Below are 24,795 nucleotides of genomic sequence, written 5' to 3'. Positions count from 1 at the left end.
AGGCTGGGAAGGGATGTGAAGGGTAAACAAAGGAAGAGGCTGCAATGCTTGATAAGAAATGTACGCATTATCCTGCCCATGTAATTGTAACCCCTCTGTACAGTATGTTCACAAAAAAAATTAAATTAAAAAAATTGTTATTTCCCAGCAAAAAAGTTATGAGGCACATATATATGTGTCTATATGTGTATAATACATACATATATGTGTGTACAAGCATATTTGTAATGTATAAACATACACATACACATCTCCAAGAAATAAGTTGGGCTTAGTGGTACACTATACCACCTACTCAGGACACAGAGACATTAAAATTGAGAATTTAAGGCCAACCTGTGCACAGCAGGAATTTCTTATGAAGTGGAGAGTACTTGTCTAACAAGCATGAAAGCCTGGATTTAATCCCAAGTACCAAAAAACACATACACACAAGAAAATATGGCTCATGGGGGCTGGGAAGGTGGCTCAGTGGTAGATGCTTGCCTTGCATGCATGAGGCCCTGGGTTTGATTCCTCAGTACCACATAAGCAAAAAAAAAGCCAGAAGTGGTGCTGTGGCTCAAGTGGAAGAGTGCTAGCCACCCAGGCCCAGAGTTCAAGCCCCACGACTGGCAAAAAAAAATTTTTTTAAAGAACATATGGCTCATAAGCGGGGGGTGGGGGGGGAATTAACAGAATGGCCTTACAATAATTTTTAAATGGCCTATTTCAAATATATTAAACCAGCCAGGCATAGTGGCTGAAACCTGTAATCCTACCTACTTGGGAAGCAGACATCAGAGGGTCGTGGTTCATAGCCAGCCCAGGCCAAAATAAAAAAAGAAGTTTGCAAGACTTCAACCAACGTCTGGATGTAGTGGAGTTCACCTTGTTTTCATCAAGGAATTACCGCAGAACATATACTCATAAAGGACTTTATTTGCTTTATTGATATCTTACTATTGTAAGACCTTTAATTAAATTCTCCTTCCAACTTGAGGCTTTAATTTGCTAAGTCATTAGCAAGACCAGATGTAATATTAGGCTGGCTGAAAGAATTAGAAACAGTTTGAAAAACAAAAGGAAGTATTCTAGAACCAGGAAGAATTAGAATCCTACTGCACAGAACTACAGAGTTGTACAAGGGAAAGAACTATGTCACCATGACAACGAGATATTTTTGTTGAGAGAATCGGTAGGCTATACAGAAACATTTTCCAGAATTTGGAGATGGAGAATGAAATACAAGAACATATGTAGGAGTTGAGGGACACTTGGAATTGTATTTTCACCCTAATTTTTTTAGTTTTCCTTTCCCTCTACATATTACCAAATCTCATTTTATAAAAGCAAAATGACAAAAATAATTTGTATATCCCATAATTATAGATGAATGTTATGAACATGTATGTATAGTTATGCAAGTCATAACCAGGGAGACTCATTTAATAAGGATACTTGGTTTCTTGAAGAACAGAAATTTATATCAGTCAATAGTTCAAAATATACTACAATAGCATTCTTTGAAACATTTGAGAAATACTTCCTTTATGTATTGAAATTGAACTATTTTGATTTTTCATCATTTTGTCTCCTGCTTTTAATTTTTTTTTTTTTTTGGTCGGTCATGGGGCTTGAACTCTAGGCCTGGGAGCTGTCCCTCAGCTATTCAGCTAAAAGCAAGCACTTTACCACTTAAGCCACAACTCCACTTCTGGTTTTCTGACTGGTTTATAGGAGATTAGTCTCCTGACCTTTCCTGCTCAGGCTGGCTTTGAACTGTGATGCTCAGATCTCAGCCTCCTGAGTAGCTAGGATTACAGGCATGAGGAACCAGTGCCTGGCTTTCTGCTTTTAATTTCTCTGTACTATTTTCACAAGGGTCTACATACAGTTCTGTTTAGGTTCACAATATTTTACTAACTAAGTATTATCAGTGTTATTTTACAGATGAGGTAACTGATCAAAGAAGGACTATATTTGCCTAATGCCACAGCTGGGAAGGTCAGAGTATGTATAGAAATCCAAGTATATTTGACCCTTAGGAGTCATTCTATTTCACTGTTGTAACATTCTGATGTATAACTTTGTCTTTGTCCATTTCCAGGCACACATTGTGATTTATGAAGATGTATTTGATCCTTGTTCCTGTTTCCTGTCAAGCAGCTGCTAAACCATTGGAATTGCTTAAGTGCTAAATATCTTTTTTTGTATACTAATGAGTTGATTTGTTGCTGGGGCTCCTGGATAGCCTAAGAATGAGGATCTGGTTGCATGAATAAACACGATTTCTAAATTAGAACTGTTAGTTTCATCATTACACCTCAGGTGAGAGGAGAGTGCTGAAGGTTGAGCTGGTTGCTAATGAAAGAGATCTAATAAATCATGCCTATGAAACCTCCATTTAAAAAAAGAAGAATATGATTCAAAGAGCTTCCATAGCTGAGTAGGCAGGAGTGGGCATAAAAGCTCTATTCTCCTACCTACATAGCCTACCCTATCCTATGAGCCTTCCACCTTTCTGTTCATATATACTCTCAAATTATAATACTCAAATTGGCTAGGTTTGGGGCACATCTTGCCTTTAATGCCTTAAATTAAGAAAATTCTTAGCCAAGAATTTTTTTTCCTTGGTAATACTAGGTAAATTATGAAAATAATGTGCCATGGCCTTTGCTCACAAAGTACTTATGTCATTACAGACACACAGGAAACTGCTAGCCAACTTTAATAAACTGCAAAGTTGTGAGCACAATTAGAAAATATAGCAGTATAAATCAGATACAATCCTCACTATTAAGGAGTCTACATTTTCAAATTTGCATGGTCACTGACATTTAGCTACAACCTCAAAATCAAGTCTTAAAGTGCAGAGTGACATTTTTAGATTTTCTCTGTTGTCCTATGTGCTTGTTCCTAGCTGAAGCTGAAGAAGACACTCTGCCTTCTTTTTCAGCCCTTCTCCTGTAAACAACTGTCTTTATAGCCTATTTATTGCCACTTCATTTATTGATAATGCTGTTTAGAAAGGAGGGGGGGTCCCCCAAGCCAGGTGCTGGTAATTCATACCTTGTAATCTACCTACCACAGCAGGCTGAGATCTGACCATCTAGGTTTGAAGTCAGCCATTGCAGACAAATCCAAGAGACTAATTAACCAGCAGAATATCAGAAGTGGAGATAGGGCTCAAGTGGTAGAGCACCAGCCTTGACCAGAGAAGTTCAAATGAGAGCACAAAGCCTGACTGAGTTCATGCCCCAGTACCACCAACACAAAAGAAAAAGGGTCCTCAAGAAAAGTACTGTCGAGGGTTCCTAAGTGAGAGAGGGTTGTGATGTAACTTTGAGGAAATACATGTATTGAGTTAACGTTGTTTAGGTATGGGTTATAGTATTGTTTGTTGACCTTGAGCTCAATACTGATGAACTAACATTAAGAAAATTTTAAACAGAAACACACAAAACACAATTAGGTATTGACTGGTTGATAAAAACGTGACCAGAAGGAATCTAGCTTTAAGCTTCCTCTAGGAGCAGTGGTTCTGAAGTCAGTAATTCAGTGTCCTTTGCAGCATTAATAGAACCTACCACTGAAAATAAGGAAAATCAACCATGCGCGGGAGAGAAATTATTTTCCAAAGTCAGAACAAGGGGGAAAAGCCTCAGGAAATCACTAACTGAGCTCCCAAAGGACCCATGAAAGGAACAGTCCGTCCTGCTTTCTAGGATCCTTTGCCAGTCTTCTCTCTCCACTGTATTGTTCCTGTGACCTCTTTCTCCACTTACTGTTTTCCAAGGCTCTAGAGTCGTTCCTGAGATCAACACTCCAGACACACATACAGACACTAAAAGTTTTTTGTCTTTACACAATTACTTGCAAAAACGTGTATCGTTTTCTCAGCATGGATATCTATCATATAGCTAGCTTCCCAAGTACCTTATAAAAACATGATACAATAATTCTTTTCCTCTTAACTCCCGCGTAGACGCCGTCGCCCATGTACTGCCACAGGTCTTCGAAATGAAACCCGCCCGGCGCCGCTTTCTTTCTTCTGTTTCTTTAAGACGGATGTCAGGAATTTTGCCCAATACCAAGATGGCTGCTCCTGCTTCGCACGCCCTGCGCATGTCTCCTAAAACGCGATTCTCGTTTAAAGAATTGGAATCTCACTGGGCAGGATGGAGACTTGGCCGGCGAGACTACATCTCCCAGCAGGCGTTGCAGTCTGGCTTCGCTGGATGGAGAACGGATGATTCTGAGGGTGTTGTAGAGGCTGAGGTGGATCGCGGGGCCTGGAAAACACACGGAGTTGGAAGATGGAAGCTTGGCGCTACGTGAGGAGAGGCTACGGCCGCTGTGTGGTGGGGAGAGGCCGGTCAGTTACGCCGGGGCTCGGAGGGAGGAGGAAGGGGCGGGGGGCCCGGGTTAAGCCGGGGCGGGGCGGGCTGGGAGGAGGAAGGAGGAGGCAGAGGGTCGGGCCCGTGGCGGTGTCGGGCGGCGCCTGGGACCATCCGGGGGATAGGTAAACCCGGGCCGCGGCTGGCGGGACGCTGCGCTGGGCCGACGCGCTCGGGAGCCCGGGCGCGAGCACGGCGGCAGCCCTTCTGGAAAGCTCGAGCCTCGGCGACTGGCCCTTGGAGTCCGCCGTGCCAGCGTGCGGTCGCGGCCGGCTGCGGCCGCCGCCGCGGCGTTCCGCGGGAGGCCGCCGGCCCGCTGTAGGTCCCGGCGGGCCGAACCTGGAGGCGGGAGGCGCGGGTTGTGGATCGCTGCGGTGATGGTGGTGTCGCCTCGACTTTGGTCCCTTGTATGCCAGCTTGTATGGTTATTGCCAAGTTCTCGTTTTATCCGTGTTGTTTACTGGGTGTCTCTTTTCTTTCCATTGAAAGGGGTGCTGTCTCCCAGGGTACCCGCGGAATCGTGGCTTCAGGGTACTAACGATGTGTATGTTTTCCTAGTAAACTTTAAGATAGGACCTAGATACAACCGATCAAAATGTTGACTCGGATAACCCCTGAAGCCAGCGGGTATACCACTCGTGGGAAACACGCCAGTCTGTTACATAAGTCATGGGATCTTGTTTTCACTCCCATACAAGCCTGGGATTTGAGAGCAGTTCAGTTCTATTTGTGTGCTAGGTACTTGTGAAGAGACTGGAATTAAAATGAGTAATAGTGTCTAGGGCAGAGTGGCTAAGGTCCTAAGTTCAAGTCCCAGTACTACTTTAAAAAGAAGTAGTAGTAACAGCAGCAGCAGAGTGTCTGAAGTCCTGGGTTCCAAACAGTACCAGAAAATTAATTTGAAGATTCTAGCCTGAAAGGAGCCAGCCTGCTTACAAAAGAAAAAGCATCTATCTAAATAACTGTGAACAGAAAATAAGTATTGTAGTTCAAGTTTTATATTTCAATAACGTAGCCTGTGATTGAAAAACACATGAATCCAATGATTAAATTCCTGTGGCTTTTACAGTTGTTACAGAATAGGCTAGAGTGCCCATTTCTTCCCTTTAAAAATATACAGCTTATTTAATAGGACATATTTGAACTGCATATATGCAATCAAAATGCCTTTAAAGTAAAGATATGAGTCAAAAAATACTAAATGCAATTTTAACAAAGTTCCTTTAGTGATTGATAGACATTATTGACACTTAAGACATGTATTTACAGTGAGTTTATGTCTTAAAAATCTTCACATTACTTTGTAGAACTTCTGGATGATACATTAAATTGATGCTGCTTGGTTTAGAGTTTTGGTGACCTAGTAAATAATCGCTACTCTCTTTGATTTCCCTCAAAGAGAAGAATGTCTAAAATAAATAAGTAAAATAAATTACGGAAAAATAAAATTTCCACACGAGGAAGTAGTTTGGTGTCTTAGCTTACATGTATTTAGAAAAATCTAACCTTGACAGAAATTTTTTTAAAAAAACTATTCAGGTATGTTTTTACTCTAAACCAAGTTGGAATAGAGATTCACTTTAATTGTAGTCTGAAATGTGTTCCATATTTGATGTATTATACTTGCTGTGGATTTTGTTTTTCCATTGAGTTTTGTGGTGGTGGTGCTAGAAAACTACTCTGAGTACAAGTTTGATGGCTGATTAAGCTCTCAGTTGGAGTGTGGACTTTTTTGAGAGTTCTGTAGGGTTTGAAGAACCAGAGTGACATTCTATTGGCTGTTTAAGGGGAAAAGTATTAAAGTACTGGTACTACTGGTTACTTTTTCTTTCACCTTTCAAATTTAGAAGTCAGATTTTAAATATTAGATGCTCTCTTGCCTTAAGGAAACAGATTAAAATTTTGTATCTTATAGCTTAATAAAAAGTGGTGCCTCAAAATGTGTATTTATTTCTTTTAGATACCCCATGTTTCCCCATCACCCGAAGAGTGTGGGCAGAGACTGGACCACACCATGGGAGAATCTACAAAAATGTTGCTGGAACAGACATTTTTCTAGTTGTATGAGGTGGCCTGGACATTATTCTCGTGTTCCATATCCATACTTGAGTAGTAGGCATTTTTCACTAAAATGGAGACCACCTTGTTTGTTTGAGTCTAGGACTCAGTATCAGTATTATAATTGGAGACCTGATCACCTGACCCAGACATCCTGGATTCATCTCTCTAGTTCCATCATGAACTCTGAGGGAGATGAGCCTTCATCCAAACGAAGAAGACACCAAGGTAAAGGTGTGAAGTTTGTGTTAGTGAAGAAATAGACATAAAGAATTAAGCTTTCATATCTAATCCTTAAAACTTTTAGAGGCCTTAATTTTCTGTTAGGAAAAAATAAACCCTTTTTTTAATGAAGGCATTTATAACTTTAAAAGTAAAAGTGTCAAGCTGGGAATGTAGCTTAGTGATAAGAGTGCTTGCCTAGCATGCATGAAGCCCAGGGTTCAATTCCTCAGTACCACATAAACATAAACCTGGAAGTGGCGTTATAGCAGTAGAGTGCTTGCCTTGATTGAGCAAAAGAAGCTCAGGGACAGTGCCCAAGCCCTGACTCCAAACCCCAGGACTGACAATTTAAAAAAAAAAAAAAAGTGACTATAAATAGAATAAGGCTGAAAAAGAATGGAGAAACAGATTAAAACATTGCGTTTAAGAATGACTTTCACATCCAGTGTTTTTAAAATGAAACAAAAGTCCTTTGATGACTTAGGAAGCTGATAAATGTATTCTTGAAAGTCAGAGGTCTAGAAAAATGTGATTTTGTGTTTTATCTGTAATTGTAACTTTTTATATAAGATAAAAAGATTCAGTAGAAACTTACAAATGAAAGAAAAAAAATTTTTTTTTTGGTCAGTGATGGGGCTTGAACTCTGGGCCTGGGTGCTGTCCTTCAGCTCTTCAGCTCAAGGCTAGCTCTACCACTTAAGCCACAGTGCTACTTGCAGTTTTTTCTGCTTATGTGGTGCTGAGAAATCGAACCCAGGCATTCTGCCACTGAGCCACCTTCCCAACCCCCAGAAATTATTAAGAATCTGTCAAAATATCTTTTAGAAAGGATATTCAACAGTGAGAAAGTTTTTTCACTTGTTGTCTATGTTTATTTTTTTCATATTCTTTTATTCTGAGCAAATTATGAGACTTTCTCTGTGCTGCCACCTTCCCATATCCCCACCTAACTCCAACCCCAGAAAGTATAGATAGGTTGTCTTATGTACTATAGTTTTTAATGACAATAGTTCTTTTAAGGATGTTTGAAGTGTTAATATATAGGGAGCTGACATACAAGTTTGTTGAAGAAAGATACGTCAGTGAGTGTCCCAAAAGTCAGAGTGAATTAGTGTGCTTTTAGGTTCCTTCTGCTTTTGTTGCCAGAAGTAGTCTACAGGCTTCAACTGGGTTCCAGATAAGAGTTGCGAAACTAATGAAAACTAAACAAATGAATAATTTACTGCTACATAGTTACAAAGAATCTACTTAGAATGAATAAACATATAAATAGCCATTCTAAACACTCAACATTTAAAATGTGCTGGGCACCAGTAGGGCCTTACAATCTGTATTCCTAGCTGCTAAGAATGGTAGGATCATGGTTTGAGAATAGCCTAGGCAGAAAAGTTCATAAGACCCTGTCTCAACTTGTCGCTGGAGGCTGTGGTGCACCTGGCTTCTTAAGTAATATAGGAGGCAGAAATTGGGTAGGATCATGGTTCCAAGTGAGCCCAATCAAAAAAATCTGTGAAACTCTACACATTGGAGGAAAGCTGGATGTGGTAGCACATGCCTGTCATCCTAGCAGTGACAGGATGCCTAAAATGGACAAATTTTTAGGAACAGGAGTCAGACTCTGTAAAATAACCAGAACAAAAGCCAGGCACCAGTGGCTCATGCCTGTAATCCTAGCTACTCAAGGAGGCTAAGATCTGAGGATCGTGGTTCAAAGCCAGCCTGAGCAGGAGTCCATGAGACTCTTAACTCCAATTAAACACCAGAAAACTGAAAGTGGCGCTGTGGCTCAAGTATAGAGCACTCACCTTGAACTGAAGAGCTCAGGGACAGTGCCCAGGCGCAGAGTTCAAACCCTATCACAGACAAAAAAAAAACAAAAAACAAACAAAGTGGTATGTTTAAAGGCATTAAAATCAATTCCTAACAACGATTATGTATGATATGTAAGTCCAGGTCTGTATAATGTGCTCACATTCCTTTGTATTTGTACAAAGGATCGATCTGAGCATTAGATCAGCACATACTCTTCCTTTGTCCTGTTGTAAGTCTGATGTGCTCTCAGATGGAGCTATGACAGTGACTTAAACATGGGCTTAGGAAACAGTCTGCCTCCATTAATACTCCACCACTTGGAAGGAGAGGCTACTAAACCTCTTTTCTCTTTGGTTTCTAATATTGTAAAATAACACCCACTTTAGAAGACTGTTGAGGGTAAAATGATGTATGTCAAATTATCTAACACATTGTTAGCTTTATAGTAGGTACGCAGAAAATTGTGGTGATGTTGTTTTCCCTTTCATGGATTGTGGAGACATTGACATACTAATAATCATTCATTGAAACCTGACTCTTTATATGTCCATTCTTCCTAGGTGTTGTGAATAAGGAAAAGCTCTTCGTTAAGCCATATTTGTGACTTCCGATATTTCACTAATACTTTTCAATCAAGAGAACTACATTGCTAACTTGCCTATCACTTTAAAGTGGTATTTGAAGGATTTGTGTGACACAATTGTGACTTTTTAATTAGGCACCCCAAAAAAACTGATCAGGCCTATTGCTTACTTTCTTTGATTCATCTATCTTCTCTGCCGTGATCACCTTGTTCCTCCTGACATGGAAGGTATATAAGTTTTTGCAGTGTGAATTTGTGTTGTGAAGTATATGAAGGCCAAAGACTGTTCACTGTTAGTAGTTTTGAAATTGTCTTCCAGGGAACCCTACCATTGAACACATTTATGCATGGTTGTTAAAAGCAAATGCAGGGGCTGGGAAGGTGGCTCAGTGGTAGAGTGCTTGCCTCGCATGCATGAGGCCCTGTGTTGAATTCCTCAGCACCACATAAGCAGAAAAAAGCCAGAAGTGGTAGGGCACTAGCCTTGAGCTGAAAAGCTGAGGGACAGCACCAAGGCCCAGAGTTCAGCCCCACAACCGACCAAAAAAAAAAAAAAAAAGCAAATGCAGTCAGGATAAAATGTGTGTTTATCCCTTTATCCTAGTCCTAGTTCCTGACATGCTAGAAATGGGCATCATGCAATAACATCAAAAGCAATACCCAAAGGATTCTGTAAGCTATAGGAGTTTGAAAGTCACTGTATTGACTAGATAATCCTGGTCCTGGTTACTTAAAAAGTGGAATGGTTAAAGCAATTAATTTCTAAACATTCATAGGACCATAAAAATCTTAACATATTTATATGCTGCTATATGTGCGTGTTATGTATTTGTCCATAGGAACTAGAAGTACCTTTAGGCTTTTTGCTTTTTTTTACTATGGCAGGCATAAAAGGATACGGCTTTTATTTATGATGGTAGCTTACACAATAAAGACTTTTATAATGCATAGATTAAAGATTGATTTGTGAGCCAGGTACTGGTGGCTCATACCTGTAATCTTAGCTGTTCAGGAGGCTGAGATCTGAGGATCCTGGTTCAAAACCAGCCCGGCAGGAAAATCCATGAGACTCTTCCCTCTAATGAATCACCAGAAAACCAGAAGTGGTGCTCTGGCTCCAAGTGGTTAAAGCACTACCCTTGAACAAAAAGCTCTCGAGGACAGCGACCAGGCCCTGGGTTCAAGCACCCAACCACCACCACCACCAAAAGATTGAATTGTGACTAAAACATCATAGATAATCTTCAATTTATGAATGGTCTTCCACAAATCTTAAAGTAGGTCTGTGAAGCCTTAGTTGTGAGCTTTTTTGCGGCGGCGGGGGGGGGGGGGGGGGGCGGGCGAGGCAGTAGGAATCTTCATGTTAAGTGCAGGGTAACAATGGTATTCGTTTTCTTCCCTGGGCATAGGACAGGGACTAAGCAAAATTCTGTAATCGTTGAGGACTTTTGTTTATTTGGTTTTGTTTCCTTCCACCTTTTTTCCTTACCCTTCTCGTAGTACTTTCATGGCATCATCAGTTTTTTTCCTTGTTCCATTCAGATGTCACTAATTATATAAATATCTCCTATCATCTGGTCAAAATTTCTATTCCTTCAATGCAAAAGTTATCAGATAGTTAAATATTGAGAAAGCAATCTGATTAATCTGTCACAAAGTGTCTTAGACTAGTACTTACTGGCAGTTGTATATAGCTTATTGATACTTTGATTGTAAACACATCATCATTGTAGAAGATTTGGAAAAGTCTTCCACAATCCTGTGATTCAGATGACTTCAAAAAAAAAACTTCATGTATTTTCTTTTTTTTTTTTACTTCATACATAAGTGTATAAAACAATTTAACCTTAATTTTTTAATTGGTAAGATTTTAGGCATTGTGATCCAAGAAAAATGAACATCTTTTTATAGAGTCGAGGAAGATACTCTAGAGCTGAAACGTTTCATATAATGTATTCATTCTTGGCATTTTATTTCTAAATCTATTTTTTTCTCATTATTATTATATTTCTCCTCTTGAGCTCATAGGTTTGCTAAACATCCTGTTTTTCTTCATGCTTCCGTGGCAGTAACATCCCTTTAATGGTGGGGTATGGGATACAAGATCAAAGGTGCATGTATGTATATAAACACATACACACATGCAGTGGTCATTTCTGAGTTGAGACTACCTGTAATTGTAGTAGTTCATGTTTTTCTATCCTTAATTCATCACTTTTTAAGGGTTTCTGATGTGTTTGCAGAATATAAATAATGACACATTTGTGCTTGTTGTATGCTTGATTTGTCAGTCATTTCATTGACTAGCATTTTGTAACAGTTGCATATAGCATAGACTTTGGTTTACATAAAAAGATTTTTTGCTTTACAAATAAGCACATGTTGTAAATTGCCAATTGCTTATAACTTTTTAAAATATTTTTATTATCTTTAAGTAGCTGTACAAAAGAGTTGCCATTCAAGTTTATGAGTATAATACATCTTGATCAGTATCATGCTTTTCAAAACATTCTTACCCTGAAAGAATTTCTCAGGTTCATTTTGTTCAAATTGTTCTACTTTGCTGTTTTAGACATTAAATACTGCTTTTACATATTGCTATTCCACAACCTTCATTTGTATGTAAACCAAAATTTTAAGTGTTGTTTCTAGAACTTGATCATTTGATGATCTTTATCTTTCTAGTAGGAAATAAAATAACAATATTAAATCATTCCACTGAAAAGCCAGCTTTGACATGGCTACAACATATGGTTATTAAGCTTCTAAACGTCTCACTTCCATAGGGAAGTGAGAAACTATTCACCCTTATGGTCTTAGCTTTGTTAGCACCTACTCAGTCTCCAGAATGATTTGCTTGATCCCTTTAAAACTTGCTATTTTTTGATCAGTCTCTCATTTTACTGACAACATTGTAGTATTTCAATGCTATGTTACCATTTTCTTGGGAAAAATATTTTACTTGTAGACTAGCAAGAACATTCTTACTGGGAACTGTGTAGTCTTTTTATTAATTTTTCATATTTTATCCAATATATTTTAACAGGCACAATAAAAAGGAATTGGGAATATATTTGTAACCGTAATAAAGAAAAATCGGACATCCTGGGAGATAAAAATGTTGACCCCAAATGTGAAGACAGTGAGAACAAGTTTGACTTTTCAGTGATGTCCTATAATATACTTTCACAAGATTTATTGGAAGATAATTCTCACCTTTACAGACACTGTCGACGGCCAGTGTTACATTGGAGTTTTAGGTTTCCCAACATTCTGAAAGAAATTAAACACTTTGATGCAGATGTAAGTACAACATAATCATCAAAAAATTTTTCACACAAGAAAAATTGATAAATATTTTATTTGTGCCTTTGTAGAATAAGAAGGAAGATGTTAAAGCATAATGATGGAATATTATTTCATGACACACACGACTTCCTTGCTAATGGTTATGGGTATAAATTGTCATCTGATTTCACTGAAAAGGATCTAAAGGGTTTTAATTATTTTGAGGTTGGGATTGTTTCAATAATATAAAGCTCTTATCTGAATGATAATCAGATAAATCAATCTCTTTAATTTTTATTAGCATAAATTAATTGTACAAAGTGAAGGATTTCACAGTGATATTTCCATAATGTACTTTGATCATACTCACTTCTCTGTTACTCTTAAAAGAAATCAGTCTCAAGAAAGGATTCAAAAGATTAGTGCTAGTGTCTATATAAATTCAGGAAAGATAACCTGACATGGAAGTTAAAAATATTTCTTTGAGGAACTGGAGGAATGGCTAAAGTGACAGAGTGCCAGCTATGAGCAAAAAAAGCAAGTAAGTACAAGGCACTGAATTCAAGCCCCACTACTAGCCAAAAAAAAATTTTGGAGGTTGTTTAGGACAGTAAGCAAGTGCCATGTGACTAAAAGTTAGAAATTTTAAGATTGATGATATTTGAAACCATTAATCAGATCCATGTATACATAATTAAAAGTGTATTAAGTGTTTGAGTTGAAATTGATTTTGGAATTCTGGAAGCCTGTTTCTTAAAGATGAAAGAAAGAACCAAAAAATTTGTATTTGTGCCTATATGTTTTAATTTGAGCCAATTTTTATCTCCCAAGGTTCTTTGTTTGCAAGAAGTTCAAGAAGACCATTATGGAACAGAAATCAGGCCAAGTTTGGAGTCACTGGGTATAATATAACCTGTTTTAGCCAAATTTACCTTTTTTTAAATTAGTATAAGCTAGTTATAGGGGATATGTGACATTTTTATACATGTTTATAACATATTCCAATTAATCTCCCCTCTGTCACTCCGTATTTGTAGGTTCATGCATAACTTGCTAAAGAAATATGTGTGACACATATGGCCTCAAAAAAATCTTAATTTTGAAACTCTTGATACATCTTTTAAATGATCAAGGCAAGATTGAGGTATTTCAGTAGGAAAATTTGTGTGGAGACATAATTTTAATTCAAAGAGTAAGGTTATTAGAATCCTTTTTTAATAGTTTCCTTTCTCTGAATTGCTATAGTTCTGCCCACCACTAGATCTCTAAGCTTTTGAGCTCCATGAGATCAGCAGAGCTACCAGTAACTCATGGGCAAAAACTACAAACCCATGTGAAGAACCTTAGAGACAGGTCATCTCTGGTCACACAGATTTGAGAAATCTGCATTCCTTCAGCAAATATTATTTGAGTCCCTACCACTTACTGTGCATTGTTCTAGGAAATGAAGTAGAGCATTTGGCCAAACAGGTACTGCCTTGTAGAATGTACATGCTAGTGGAGAAAAGCTGACAATAAAACAAGTAAGTGAATTAGTATATTAAGTAATAATAGTTTTCTGGAAAAGAAGCAGTATAGTGTTTTAAACAATGATTAGATAAAGTGATATTTCAACAAAGACTTAAAGAGGTGAAGGAAGAGGCATGCCTAGAACATTGCAGATGATGCAGAGAAAGCGGGACTCTGATGTTGAAATGTGGTAAGGGCAGAGTAAAACCAGTGTGGTTGGAATGGAGTGAGGAGGAAAAGTTCAAAAAGATGAAAGATTATAGGTCGAGTATGAGGACAGCCCATTGTAAGATCTTATAGTCATTGTCATGATTAAGTTTTACTATGTTGGAACTGAGAGAGTGATAATGCTCATAACCCATATTATGGACTTAAATCTGCCATTAAAGAGACAAGTTAGATTCAAGTGTAAGCATTTTGTTTTGTTTTTAGGGTGGTTTTGCTATATGGCGTAGGCTATACTCAAACTGTATCTTCCTACCTTCACTTCCTGAGTGTTGGGATATCAGATATGTGCCACCAAAAAAAGTTTTGCCTAGCTCAAAAATGGATACTATAAAGTCCTACACATTTGTAATATCAGTACTCAGAAAATGGAGATAGAGGAGGATCAGGAGTGTGAGGCCAACCTAGACTCCCTCTAAAAACATAGAAGAAAGGAGAAAAAAACTGAGAAAAAAAATTGGATACTTTCCTGTCATTTTTTTCTTCCTCTAGTGCTGGGGATCAAGCCTTACCCATACTAAGAAAATGTTCTACCATTGAACTGGGTCCCCAGCTATAGTCCTAAGGCTTTTGTGTTTTATTCCAATACTTAATAGCATTGTATTCTGTTGTGCAGAATACACTTTACTAAACATTGTCCAAAAATAATAGCAGAGCTGTATTTTGACAAATGTGTTGTTATAAATCTATTTCTCTTTTATAGGTTATCATTGTGAATATAAGATGCGGACAGGAAGGAAACCTGATGGCTGTGCCATTTGCTTCAAACACTCCAAATTTTCACTTTTATCAGTGAATCCAGTGGAATTCTACCGCCCTGATATTCCTCTATTGGACAGAGATAATATAGGATTAGTTTTACTCCTACAGCCTAAAATTCCATGTGCCTCCACTTCTTCCATCTGTGTAGCTAATACACATCTATTGTATAATCCAAGGCGAGGTGATATTAAGCTGACCCAGTTGGCGATGCTGTTGGCAGAAATTTCCAGTGTTGCCCATCAAAAAGATGGCAGCTTCTGTCCTGTTGTTATGTGTGGTGACTTTAATTCTGTTCCTGGTTCTCCACTCTATAGTTTCATAAAAGAAGGGAAATTGAACTATGAAGGACTTGCCATAGGAAAGGTAAGTGCTTGTTTCATCATTCTTAGGTAGTTGCTCTATTGACCATAATGTGAGGGTAGTCATTAGGTGGCTGTTGGAAAACCTTCATGATCCACTATTCTATCTTACCTACAACTGGTCATTGGTAACTTAGTAGACTTCATATCATCTTTTCCTTTTATCCATGGAAACACTCTGCTTAGAGGTATTACCAGTCAGTCAAAAAAAAGGAAGAAAATCACTAACAAACATGGGTATCTCAAGGAACTGTTTACATGGTGGCAGAGTAGAATTTTAAATGCTAGATATGGGCAGTATGATTAGCAAAACAGTAATATAAATTCTCCTTTACACAATAATAACTTTTAATTCTTCAGTATATAATTTACCCACATTATTTTCATTATGCTTTCCTCTGCCTAATTTAGATGATTTGTTCTTTACATTAAACCAAAATTTCCTTGGATGGTAGTTTTAAATTGTACAAGATTTTTAACTCCTTTAGTATTTGATGTACTAGGAACTGTATAGCTGCTAGAAAAAGGGAGAGGCAATATTAGTTCAAATGAAGAAAAGTATATGTCAGAAAAGATTCATCATTTCATGAAAATGGTAAGCACTTTCTGAACTATATTTGAACATGATAAGCACAAATAGTCATTTAATATAGTGAATAAAAGGTAATAAGTTTTTAATTACCTTTAAGACATGACTTTTTCAGTACATAAATAAAATCTATTCACTTAAGACACCTGTTGAAATTTTGTTTAGGTATCTGGCCAGGAACAGTCTTCACGGGGACAAAGAATTTTATCTATGCCCATTTGGCCCCCAAACCTAGGTATCTCACAGAGCTGTGTGTATGAGGTACAGCAGGTGTCAAAAGTAGAAAAGACAGGTAAGTGTTTGCAGTACATTTGGCAGTTTGCTGGGTAATAATTCTCCCTTTTGAGACAAAACTAAATTTTCAAAGGGATAATGTCTCATGGAATATACATATCTATATATAGTTACTTACTTTTATTTCAAGTTTACACGAAGTTAAACTTCCAGAATTGTCTATGCATGACCTACTTGCATGTTGCCTTAGAAATGCTTTTATTTTTCCAGTCTAGACTATGAGATAAAACATTTAATTCAGCATCTGTCTAAGCTAGATACATCTTAAGCATCATTTCTAGTGTAAGAGGGCTAGAACCCAGACAAAGTAGAACCGAATGAACTCTATGCTGATAGGACTAATACATTTCTCTCTTTTCTTTCAGATGGTGATGTGACTCAAGCACAGCTGGGGGAAACTGACGTCCTGGTAACAGCTGAAAAGTGAGTTCTGAAGAACAACAATAGACATTTCCTGACTGCATGGGATAAAAATTACTTCTCATATACTTGGATCAAAATGAAGATGATGATAGTCCATGCTAGTAGAAAGAACTGAACTTTACGTCATGATAGGAATTTCACTCCTGACTGCATTTTTTGAGATACTTGCTTTTGTACAAGAAATTTAACATCTCTTGAGTTCAGTTTCCTCAAAACTCTAGAGTTCAAGACCCAGTACCAGCACACACAAACACACATAAAAAGTGTGTTTATATGTATAGTTGTTATCTATAAAAAGAATTTTTCATAGTAAGATAGCAATTTGAAAGACATCCATTTACTTTTATGTATGTTTATTGTAAGAAGACTCTTACTACATAGCTCAGGCTGTTCTAAACTGACAAGATCTCCTGAGTCAACTTCACAAGCTCTGAGGTTATGGACGTGCACCACATCACCTGGCCCTAGTTAAATTTTGTGTGTGTGTGTGTGTGCATGTGTGTGTGTGTGGTGTGGGCATGTATGTGCACATGCCAGTCCTGAGGCTTAGACTCAGGGCCTGGGCACCATTCCTGAGCTTCTTTGCTCAAGGCTAGCACTGAATCACAGCTCCACTTCTGGCTTTTTGGTGGCTAATTGGAAGTAGAAGTCTCATGGACTTTGCTGTCCAGCTGGCTTTGAACTATGATCCTCAGAATTCAGCATTTAATAATGCTATATAAGTAAATAAAAGTTATCAGATACCAAAAGTTGGTAAGGGTGGGGACATGGCTCAAGTACTTGCATACCTGCTTAGCAAACTCAAGCTTTCAGTACCACCAAAATAAAAAACAAAATTAGAAGTTAGAAGTTCAGAGTACTTTCAAGGGATTCTTTGTTCTTTGACATGAGTTTATTAAAGCAATGGCCACAGTTTTTTGAGTATCTCCTCAGTACCTAAAAGGGTGCCTGGAACTTAGTAGATGTTTGGTTATCATTTCTTTTCAGGGCCTGGGCGCTGTCCCTCAGCTCTTCAGCGCAAGGCCTAGTGCTCTACCCCTTGAGCCCCAGCGCCACTTCTGGTTTACTGAGTGGTTTTTTTTTGTTGTTGTTGTTGTTTTTTTTTTGAGGGGGGTCCAGTCGTGGGGCCTGAACTCTGGGCCTGGGCACTGTCCCTCAGCTCTTCAGCTAAGGCTAGTGTTCTACCACTTGAGCCACAACACCACTTCCAGCTTTTTTTCTTTTTGCATCTGTGATGCTGAGGAATTGAACCCAGGGCCTCATGCATGCAAGGCAAGCGCTCTACCTACTGAGCCACCTTCCCAGCTCTACTGAGTGGTTTATTGGAGATGAGAGTCTCACATCCTTTCCTGCCTGGGCTTGCTTTAAACCGTGATCCTAAGATCCCAGCCTCCTGAGTAGCTAAGATTACAGGCATGAACCACCAGCACCTGGCCTTGGTTATCATTTCTTGAATTTTTTAAATGTTCAAAAATTTTAAGGAGGGGCTGGGAAGGTGGCTCAGTGGTAGAACGCTTGCCTTGCATGCCTGAGGCCCTGGGTTCAATTCCTCAGCACCACATAAGAAAAAAGAAAAAAGCTGGAAGTGGCGCTGTGGCTCAAGTGGTAGAATGCTAGCCTTGAGCTGAAGAGCTGAGGGACAGCGCCCAGGCCCAGAGTTCAGGCCCCAAGACTGGACCCAAAAAAAAAAATTTAAGGCATAAATGATCCCTAAAATTACGTTAATAGACAATGTTCTAAAGATCATTGCCCCTTACCTATAACATCACCACTATTTGTAGCAAGATAAAATGTAAGCCATTATAGAATTTGTCTTAAGATGTAGTACAAGTGGAGTGTGGCAGCGTGTCTGTCCTAGTACTGGGAAGCCGAAGCAGGACAATTGCAAGGTCAACGCCAGCCTTCACTGTAGACCCAATTCTAGGCCCTCAAGGCCTACCTAGCAAGATTGTCTGTCTGTCTGTCTGTCTCTGTGGTGGAAAATTATTTATTTGAACAATAACAGAAAAAATAGTTCATCTAACTTCAGAAATCTTAAGGATTTCAAATAGCATTTTTGAATGCTATGTTGGTGATTTTCTTAGAAAACAAAATAAGGGAGGCTAGGAAGGTGGCTCAGTGGTAGAGTGCTTGCTTTGCATGCATGAAGCCCTGGATTCAATTCCTCAGCACCATATAAGCAGAAAAAGCCAGAAGCAGCACTGTAGCTCAGGTGGTAAAGCACTACCCTTGAGCTGAAGAGCTGAGGGACAGCACCCGGGCCCAGAGTTAAGACCCCAATACCAACAAAAAAATGAGGGCTTGGAGTGTGGCTTAGTGGTAGAGTGCTTGCCTAGCATGCATGAAGCCCTGGGTTCGATTCCTCAGTACCACATACACAGAAAAAGCCCGAAGTGGTGCTGTGGCTCAAGTGGTAGAGTGCTAGCCTTGAGCAAAAGAAGTTCAGGAACAGTGCCCAGGCCCTCAATTCAAGTCCCAAGACTGGCAAAAAAAAAAAAAAAATTGTAAGTCTGGGAATACATGTTTCTCAGTTGTGTGGCTTGAACTTATGGCCTGGGCGCTGTCCCTGAGTCTCTTTGTGCTCAAGGCTAGTGCTCTACCACTTGAGCCATAGCACCACTTCCTGTTTTGAGTGGCCAATTGAAGGTAAGAGTCTCACAGAGACTTTTCTGCCCAAGTTAGCTTCAAACCATGATCCTCAGATCTCAGCCTCCTGAGGAACTAGGATTACAGGTATGAGTCACCAAGGCCCAGCTATATGTTTGATATTAAGTAGAGACTCTCCATGTCTTTAATTTTAGCAAGCACTACTTACTAAATATTTACTATGTTAGTCTTTGTACTTTTTATTTTTGTTGTCTTTAAATGAGCATATATTAGCTGTATAGGGAGGATTTCATTGTGATATTTCCAAACATTTAAACATACTTAATTTTATAATTAGTGTATTGATTGAGCTCTTTTATCCTCAACTTAGAGCATTGTTAATAGGTTTTAGTTATCACTACATGAATAAATGAACACTTACGATATGGTCTATTGAAAAAAAAAGCTTGTTCATCTGAGGATGGTGGTATATACCTTAATTCTAGCTCTAGGGAGGTAAGAGCAAGACACTCCCAAATTTGAGCCCAGCTTGGATTACAAAATGAGATCCTGTCTCACAAAGCAAAGCAAGGAAATGGAGCTGTGGTTGAAGTGGTAGAGCACTGCTAATTTTGAGCAAAAAAATAATAATAAGCTCAAGGAGAGTACCTAGGCCTTGAGTTCAAGCCTATGACCAGTGCAAAAAAAAAAAAGCAAAACAAAAAATAAATATGTCCTAATATATGGTCATAATCTAGAAATTGAAGCAAAGTTAGCTTAAATAGAACAAATTTATAGAAGTCATGAAAAGCCTGATGGATGCTAATTACTTTTTCTTCTTAATTGTAGAGTATCTTCACATTTGCAGCACCATTTCAGCTTGTCATCTGTTTATTCACATTACTTTCCTGACACTGGAATTCCAGAAGTAACAACCTGTCATTCTCGAAGTGCCATAACTGTAGATTACATTTTTTATTCTTCAGAAAAGGAAGTCACTGCTGAGCAGCCAGGTAAATAAAGACTATATGTAATCTTAGTTATGCTAGAGAACACAGTGGCAAAAACCAAGGCTGAAATTGAGTAAGTTAGCTAAAATCTAGATGAAGTTCTATATTTATAAGGAGCCCGTGGCTCACGGCTACTCAGGAGGCTGAGATCTGAGGTTTGTGGTTCAAAGCTAGCCTGGGCAGGAAAGTTGGTAAGATTCTTATTTCCAATTAACCACCAGAAAACTGGAAGTGTTGCTGTAGCTCAAAGTGGTAGAGCACTAGCCTTGAGTGAAAAAGCAGGGACAGCGCATGGGCCCTGAGTTTAAGCCCCAGGGCCGATGAGATGTTTTAAGTAGACGGATGGGCAATATATATAAATGAATCAGATAACTGCCTGTATATATCAGAGAGAGGCAATAAAGCAAATTATTGCATGTTATGTCCTTAGTTCTGCCATCCAAATCCAGTCAGTTCTTGAGTTACAGATCTTTTATACTGCTTTATATTTTTCTTTATTTTTTGAATGTTACTGTAAATGTGAATACAGAGGGATTATATACATTAGGTAATGAGTACATTTCTTTTTGAACAGTGCCCCCCCCCAACATTCTCTCCCAGATTTTCCCCTTCTGGCTTCCCTTCCCCCATCCCCAGTTGTATAGTTCATTTCCAACATAGTGTCTAGTTAATATCACTGATAAATTGGTTCACCCTTTGTCCACCATGTCTGTGCTTTCTTCCCCTTGCCCAATCAGATAAACTTTTATACAAAAGGTACAAAAATCAAAAACAGCAACAAAAGGGAATAAAACAAAGAGAAGGAAGGAAGGAAGGAAGGGAGGGAAACAGTATAATCAAAAACTTCTTGTTTCCGTTTCTTGGGGTTCATTTCAATAAATATCCTTTTATATGGTCATATGCACATAGCTATTTATTTTTATTTGCCATAACCTTAGTTTTCTATTATAGAAATGGAATATAGTAAGTATGATCATAGAGTTTTGTGGTTAAGTTATACTAAGGCATGCTGCCTTCATTGTAGAACATGTTTATGTTAGCCTTGGAATATTAGTCTGTAATAGGCCTGTCTTTTCCTTGTATGACTCAATTAAGGTCAAGTTGTATACTAAACCAAAAGATTTTAAGTGGAGAAGAAAATTTAAAATAATTCAAAAATCTCTTTCAGAAAACTCTTGGAAGTCTTTCATAATAGTAGCCCTTTTCTCTGATTTTCCCCCTTTCAGTTTGTGTGTGCTACCTCTCCCTCCCCTATTTCCTTCTGGGAATTACCTTATTAGTAACATTCAGGAGATTGCCTACTCCTTCCAAACTATGCTTGTACAAAACTTCCTGGAGTTGTCTTGCCTGTGAAAGTACACTAGGTGGCAGTAGAGTATCACAGATCGGCGTTTCAGATGTCTTACTAAGAGAATGCTTCTGTTCCCTTCAGAAGTGATTCTCTAGAACTGAATTATAATACTTTTCCAGTCACCTCATGAACTTCCCAATGGCTGTGGTTGGTAAATGTTTTCATAATACATTTTTTTGTTAAAAAAAACCTGCTGTCCTTGGGTTGGGAAGGTGGCTTAGTGGTAGAGTGCTTGCCTTGCATGCGTGAGGCCCTGGGTTCGATTCCTCAGCACACATAAGCAAAAAGAAAAAAAGCCGGAAGTGGCGCTATGGCTCAAGTGGTAGAGCGCTAGCCTTGTGCTGAAGAGCTGAGGGACAGTGCCCAGGCCCAGAGTTCAGGCCCCACAGCCGGACCAAAAAAAAAAAAAAGATTCAAAAAAACCTGCTGTTCTTTAAACTTAATACATGAATCTATTTCATTTTACAAAATTACAGGCTGGTGGATGGACAAATTTCTTAGGCAGTTTATCTTATATTCATCTTAATATGTTTATATATTACAATATTTTCCAAAGATTTTGCAGAAATTTAAAAAAATCTGACATAAAAATAACATCAAAAACTGCTAAAATTAGAATTCAGCTATGACTCAAAACCTTAACCATATCTTAAAACCTTGCGTATTAAGTCTTCTAAAGAACTGTCAAGTTCTGTTTCTCCCCTGTTTAGAGAGGACTTACATGATTAACTTACAGTGACCTGGGGACAGTTTCACTAAATATGTGTTTCTTAATGTAGGAGCTGAAACTTCTTTGATTGGTGGCTTGAAACTTCTAGGTAGACTGTCACTTCTCACAGAACAAGACTTATGGACTGTAAATGGACTTCCCAATGAAAATAACTCCTCAGATCATCTGCCTTTATTGGCTAAGTTCAGACTTGAGCTCTGATTCTGCTTTATCATTTTCTTTTAAATTTAGTTCAAAGAATGAAAAGCTCTTAAGTGTTTGCATGTTTATTTTTGTGCTATGGGTTTTCTGAAGAAGTTGTGTTAAATGCTTGAAACATATCAGAAGAAACAAGTTTACAGTATTTTTTTCAATAATGAAAAAATATTTTTACTAATAGTTGAAATCTAAATACTCTTTATTATCAAAGAGATTAAATATTTTTATTCTGAATCCTAGTAATGTTGATAACAGCATTTCAATGTGGTGAATCTTCTTTAGCCCTCTGGGTAAAGAAGTTTACTTCATGTTTTTGGGAAGCTTTATAAAGGATCCAAAGTACCTGAGTTTTTGCAAGCCACAGTAGGTTCCTTTTCAGAAGGCCTGATTTCATTGGGAGAACCCTATGTTTAGAGTTCTCATTCATTCATCTCAGAAATTAGGTCATCCATAGGTATCCATCTTTAAGTTTTGAAGGGCTTGATAATGCTTTTAAGTTTAAAAAAACTGTTTAATCCATCTTTTTACTGTCCCGAGCCTTGTTATGTGTCTAGAATTTGTTGGTAAGAAAACAAGGTACTGCTGGGCGCTAGTGGCTCACGCCTGTAATTCTAGCTACTCAAGAGGCTGAGATCTGAGGATCACGGTTCAAAATCAGCCTGGGCAGGACTGTAGTGAGACTCTTATCTCCAGTTAATCACCAGAAAACCAGAAGTGGTGCTATGGCTCAAGTGGTAGAGCACTAGCCTTGAGCTGAAGAGCTCAGGGACAGTGCCCAGGCCCAGAGTTCAAGACTCATGACCGAGAAAAAAGAAAACAAGGTCCTTCATGTAAGCCCATTCTTTCCACCCTATAGCAGACAGCAGCAGCCAAGAACAGCAGACACTTGGGTTATGCCTTGCCCTGGCAGGCTTTTCTTCTGTTTTTGTTTTGTTTTTTTCCATTCAGTTGCAAAAAAAGATCCCTGGGTTGGTGAAGGCTTTATTTTACTGAACCATTTCAGCAGAAATTTATTAGGAAATTGTCTTTGAACAAAGTGGCAGCTCTCAGATTATTTTTGTTATTCCTTAGAAGTTTAACAAAGTAGTAAAACTAGTGAAAGATACCAGCATAAGGTCTTGAAACTCTTAAGTTGTTGTGTTCCCTGTTGGTTTAAATGATTTGTTTCTCAGTGTTTTCTTATGAAATACTCACATGAGAAGGTGCTTAACACTTTTTTATGAAGTGTTAGAAGCAGATCTCATAAATTTGGTAGTTGACTCTATACAAGTAGTCACAAAAAAACAAGCACAAAATGTGGAAATTTCCTCTGCTCTTAAGATAGTAGGATCAGGAATTATAGGCATTTTTACTAAGTAGTCATTTTGCACTAAATTATAAATGTTTTTACAGTATCTTTTATTAATAGAATGTTTTTTCTTAAACTAGAAAACAGTAGTCTTCAACTTTAAAAAGTTTTGTACTTAGGGTTGGAATTGTGACTGAGGTGGTAGAGTTCTAAGCCAATGAGCGCAAGTGTCAGATAACGAGTTCAAGTCCTGCTCTTAGAAAAAAAGAAAAAACTTTTGTACTGAATCATTTACTATAATTATTTTTAAATAAAAGAGAAGCCTCAGAAGAGGCAAGTGGGTTATGAAGATGTCTAGTAAAAATAGTTCTAAGTGAATATGTTTAAATGTTTCTCCCTTTTAATTTTGTTTACAGTATTAACTAGTTCCAAGATTGTCCACATTTTTCAGTTTGTGGAATATTACATATCTTGAATAACAGCTATAGTCATCATCAAATTACAATGATAGTCCAATTAGCCCTTTGTAGTATTAGGGAAAGAAAAATGATTCATTAACAACTATTCTATATTGAGTGAATTTTTTAATAAATGGCTTTATTATAAAGATCATTGTTAGTAAACTAGCATCCTTGGAAACCTGTATAAACTTAATTTTTTTGTATTCTGATTAATGTATTGTGAATTTAAGCCCATTTCATGTGTTTCACTATGATAGAGTTGATCTGTAAAACTGTTTTCTATGTTAGCTTACCAAATGAAGCATTATTTAGTGGACCAGAAGCCAATGGGTAAAAGTAATTTTCTCTACCAAAAAAGCTCCACACAAAAATAATAACAATACTAACATACTTCTGTTTTCTTTTTTGACCTGTAGACTCAGTAACTCTACTGGAGAGTTGTATTTACCTGACAAAAACAAAATCTGGTTAACAACCACAGAAAACAAATCTCTCTTAAGTGTTATACTATACAAGTTTTAAATGCAAAGAACTGTGAAGTAATAAAATTCTGACCTTACTATACTTTGTCATAAAAATATAATATGCAAATTTGAAATTTGTCCTTTTTTGGAATTTAACAACTGTCTGCTTTTCATCTTTTATGGATGAAAAGAAAAAGGAAG

At 38.0% G+C, this 24,795-nt stretch overlaps 1 protein-coding gene across 5 annotated transcripts in view; it reads left to right on the top strand.

Moving 5' to 3' along the window:
* The first annotated feature begins 4,240 nt into the window (after window positions 1-4,240).
* The window catches only part of Angel2 (angel homolog 2 (Drosophila)), a 35,998-nt gene continuing 15,443 nt past the window's right edge, over window positions 4,241-24,795 (top strand). The window contains exons 1-9 of one of the 5 annotated variants that reach the window (XM_013015311.1): window positions 4,241-4,357; window positions 6,340-6,665; window positions 12,104-12,360; window positions 13,177-13,246; window positions 14,783-15,204; window positions 15,955-16,081; window positions 16,449-16,506; window positions 19,942-20,105; window positions 22,233-23,028. In XM_013015311.1, coding sequence (XP_012870765.1) covers window positions 4,299-4,357; window positions 6,340-6,665; window positions 12,104-12,360; window positions 13,177-13,246; window positions 14,783-15,204; window positions 15,955-16,081; window positions 16,449-16,506; window positions 19,942-20,105; window positions 22,233-22,384 — 1,635 coding nt within the window. In that variant the 5' untranslated portion in view covers window positions 4,241-4,298 and the 3' untranslated portion in view covers window positions 22,385-23,028. Of the gene's footprint in view, window positions 4,358-4,669; window positions 4,698-6,339; window positions 6,666-9,254; window positions 9,286-12,103; window positions 12,361-13,176; window positions 13,247-14,782; window positions 15,205-15,954; window positions 16,082-16,448; window positions 16,507-19,941; window positions 20,106-22,232; window positions 23,029-24,795 lie in introns of those variants that run through there. The other 4 variants (XM_013015312.1, XM_013015313.1, XM_013015315.1 and 1 more) reach the window with 4 other exon arrangements.

This window comes from Dipodomys ordii, unplaced genomic scaffold (genome assembly GCF_000151885.1).
Source record: "Dipodomys ordii isolate 6190 unplaced genomic scaffold, Dord_2.0 Scaffold26, whole genome shotgun sequence".
In the NCBI taxonomy this organism is placed as follows: Eukaryota; Metazoa; Chordata; class Mammalia; order Rodentia; family Heteromyidae; genus Dipodomys; species Dipodomys ordii.
This window is presented reverse-complemented; position numbering and strand designations above follow the sequence as displayed.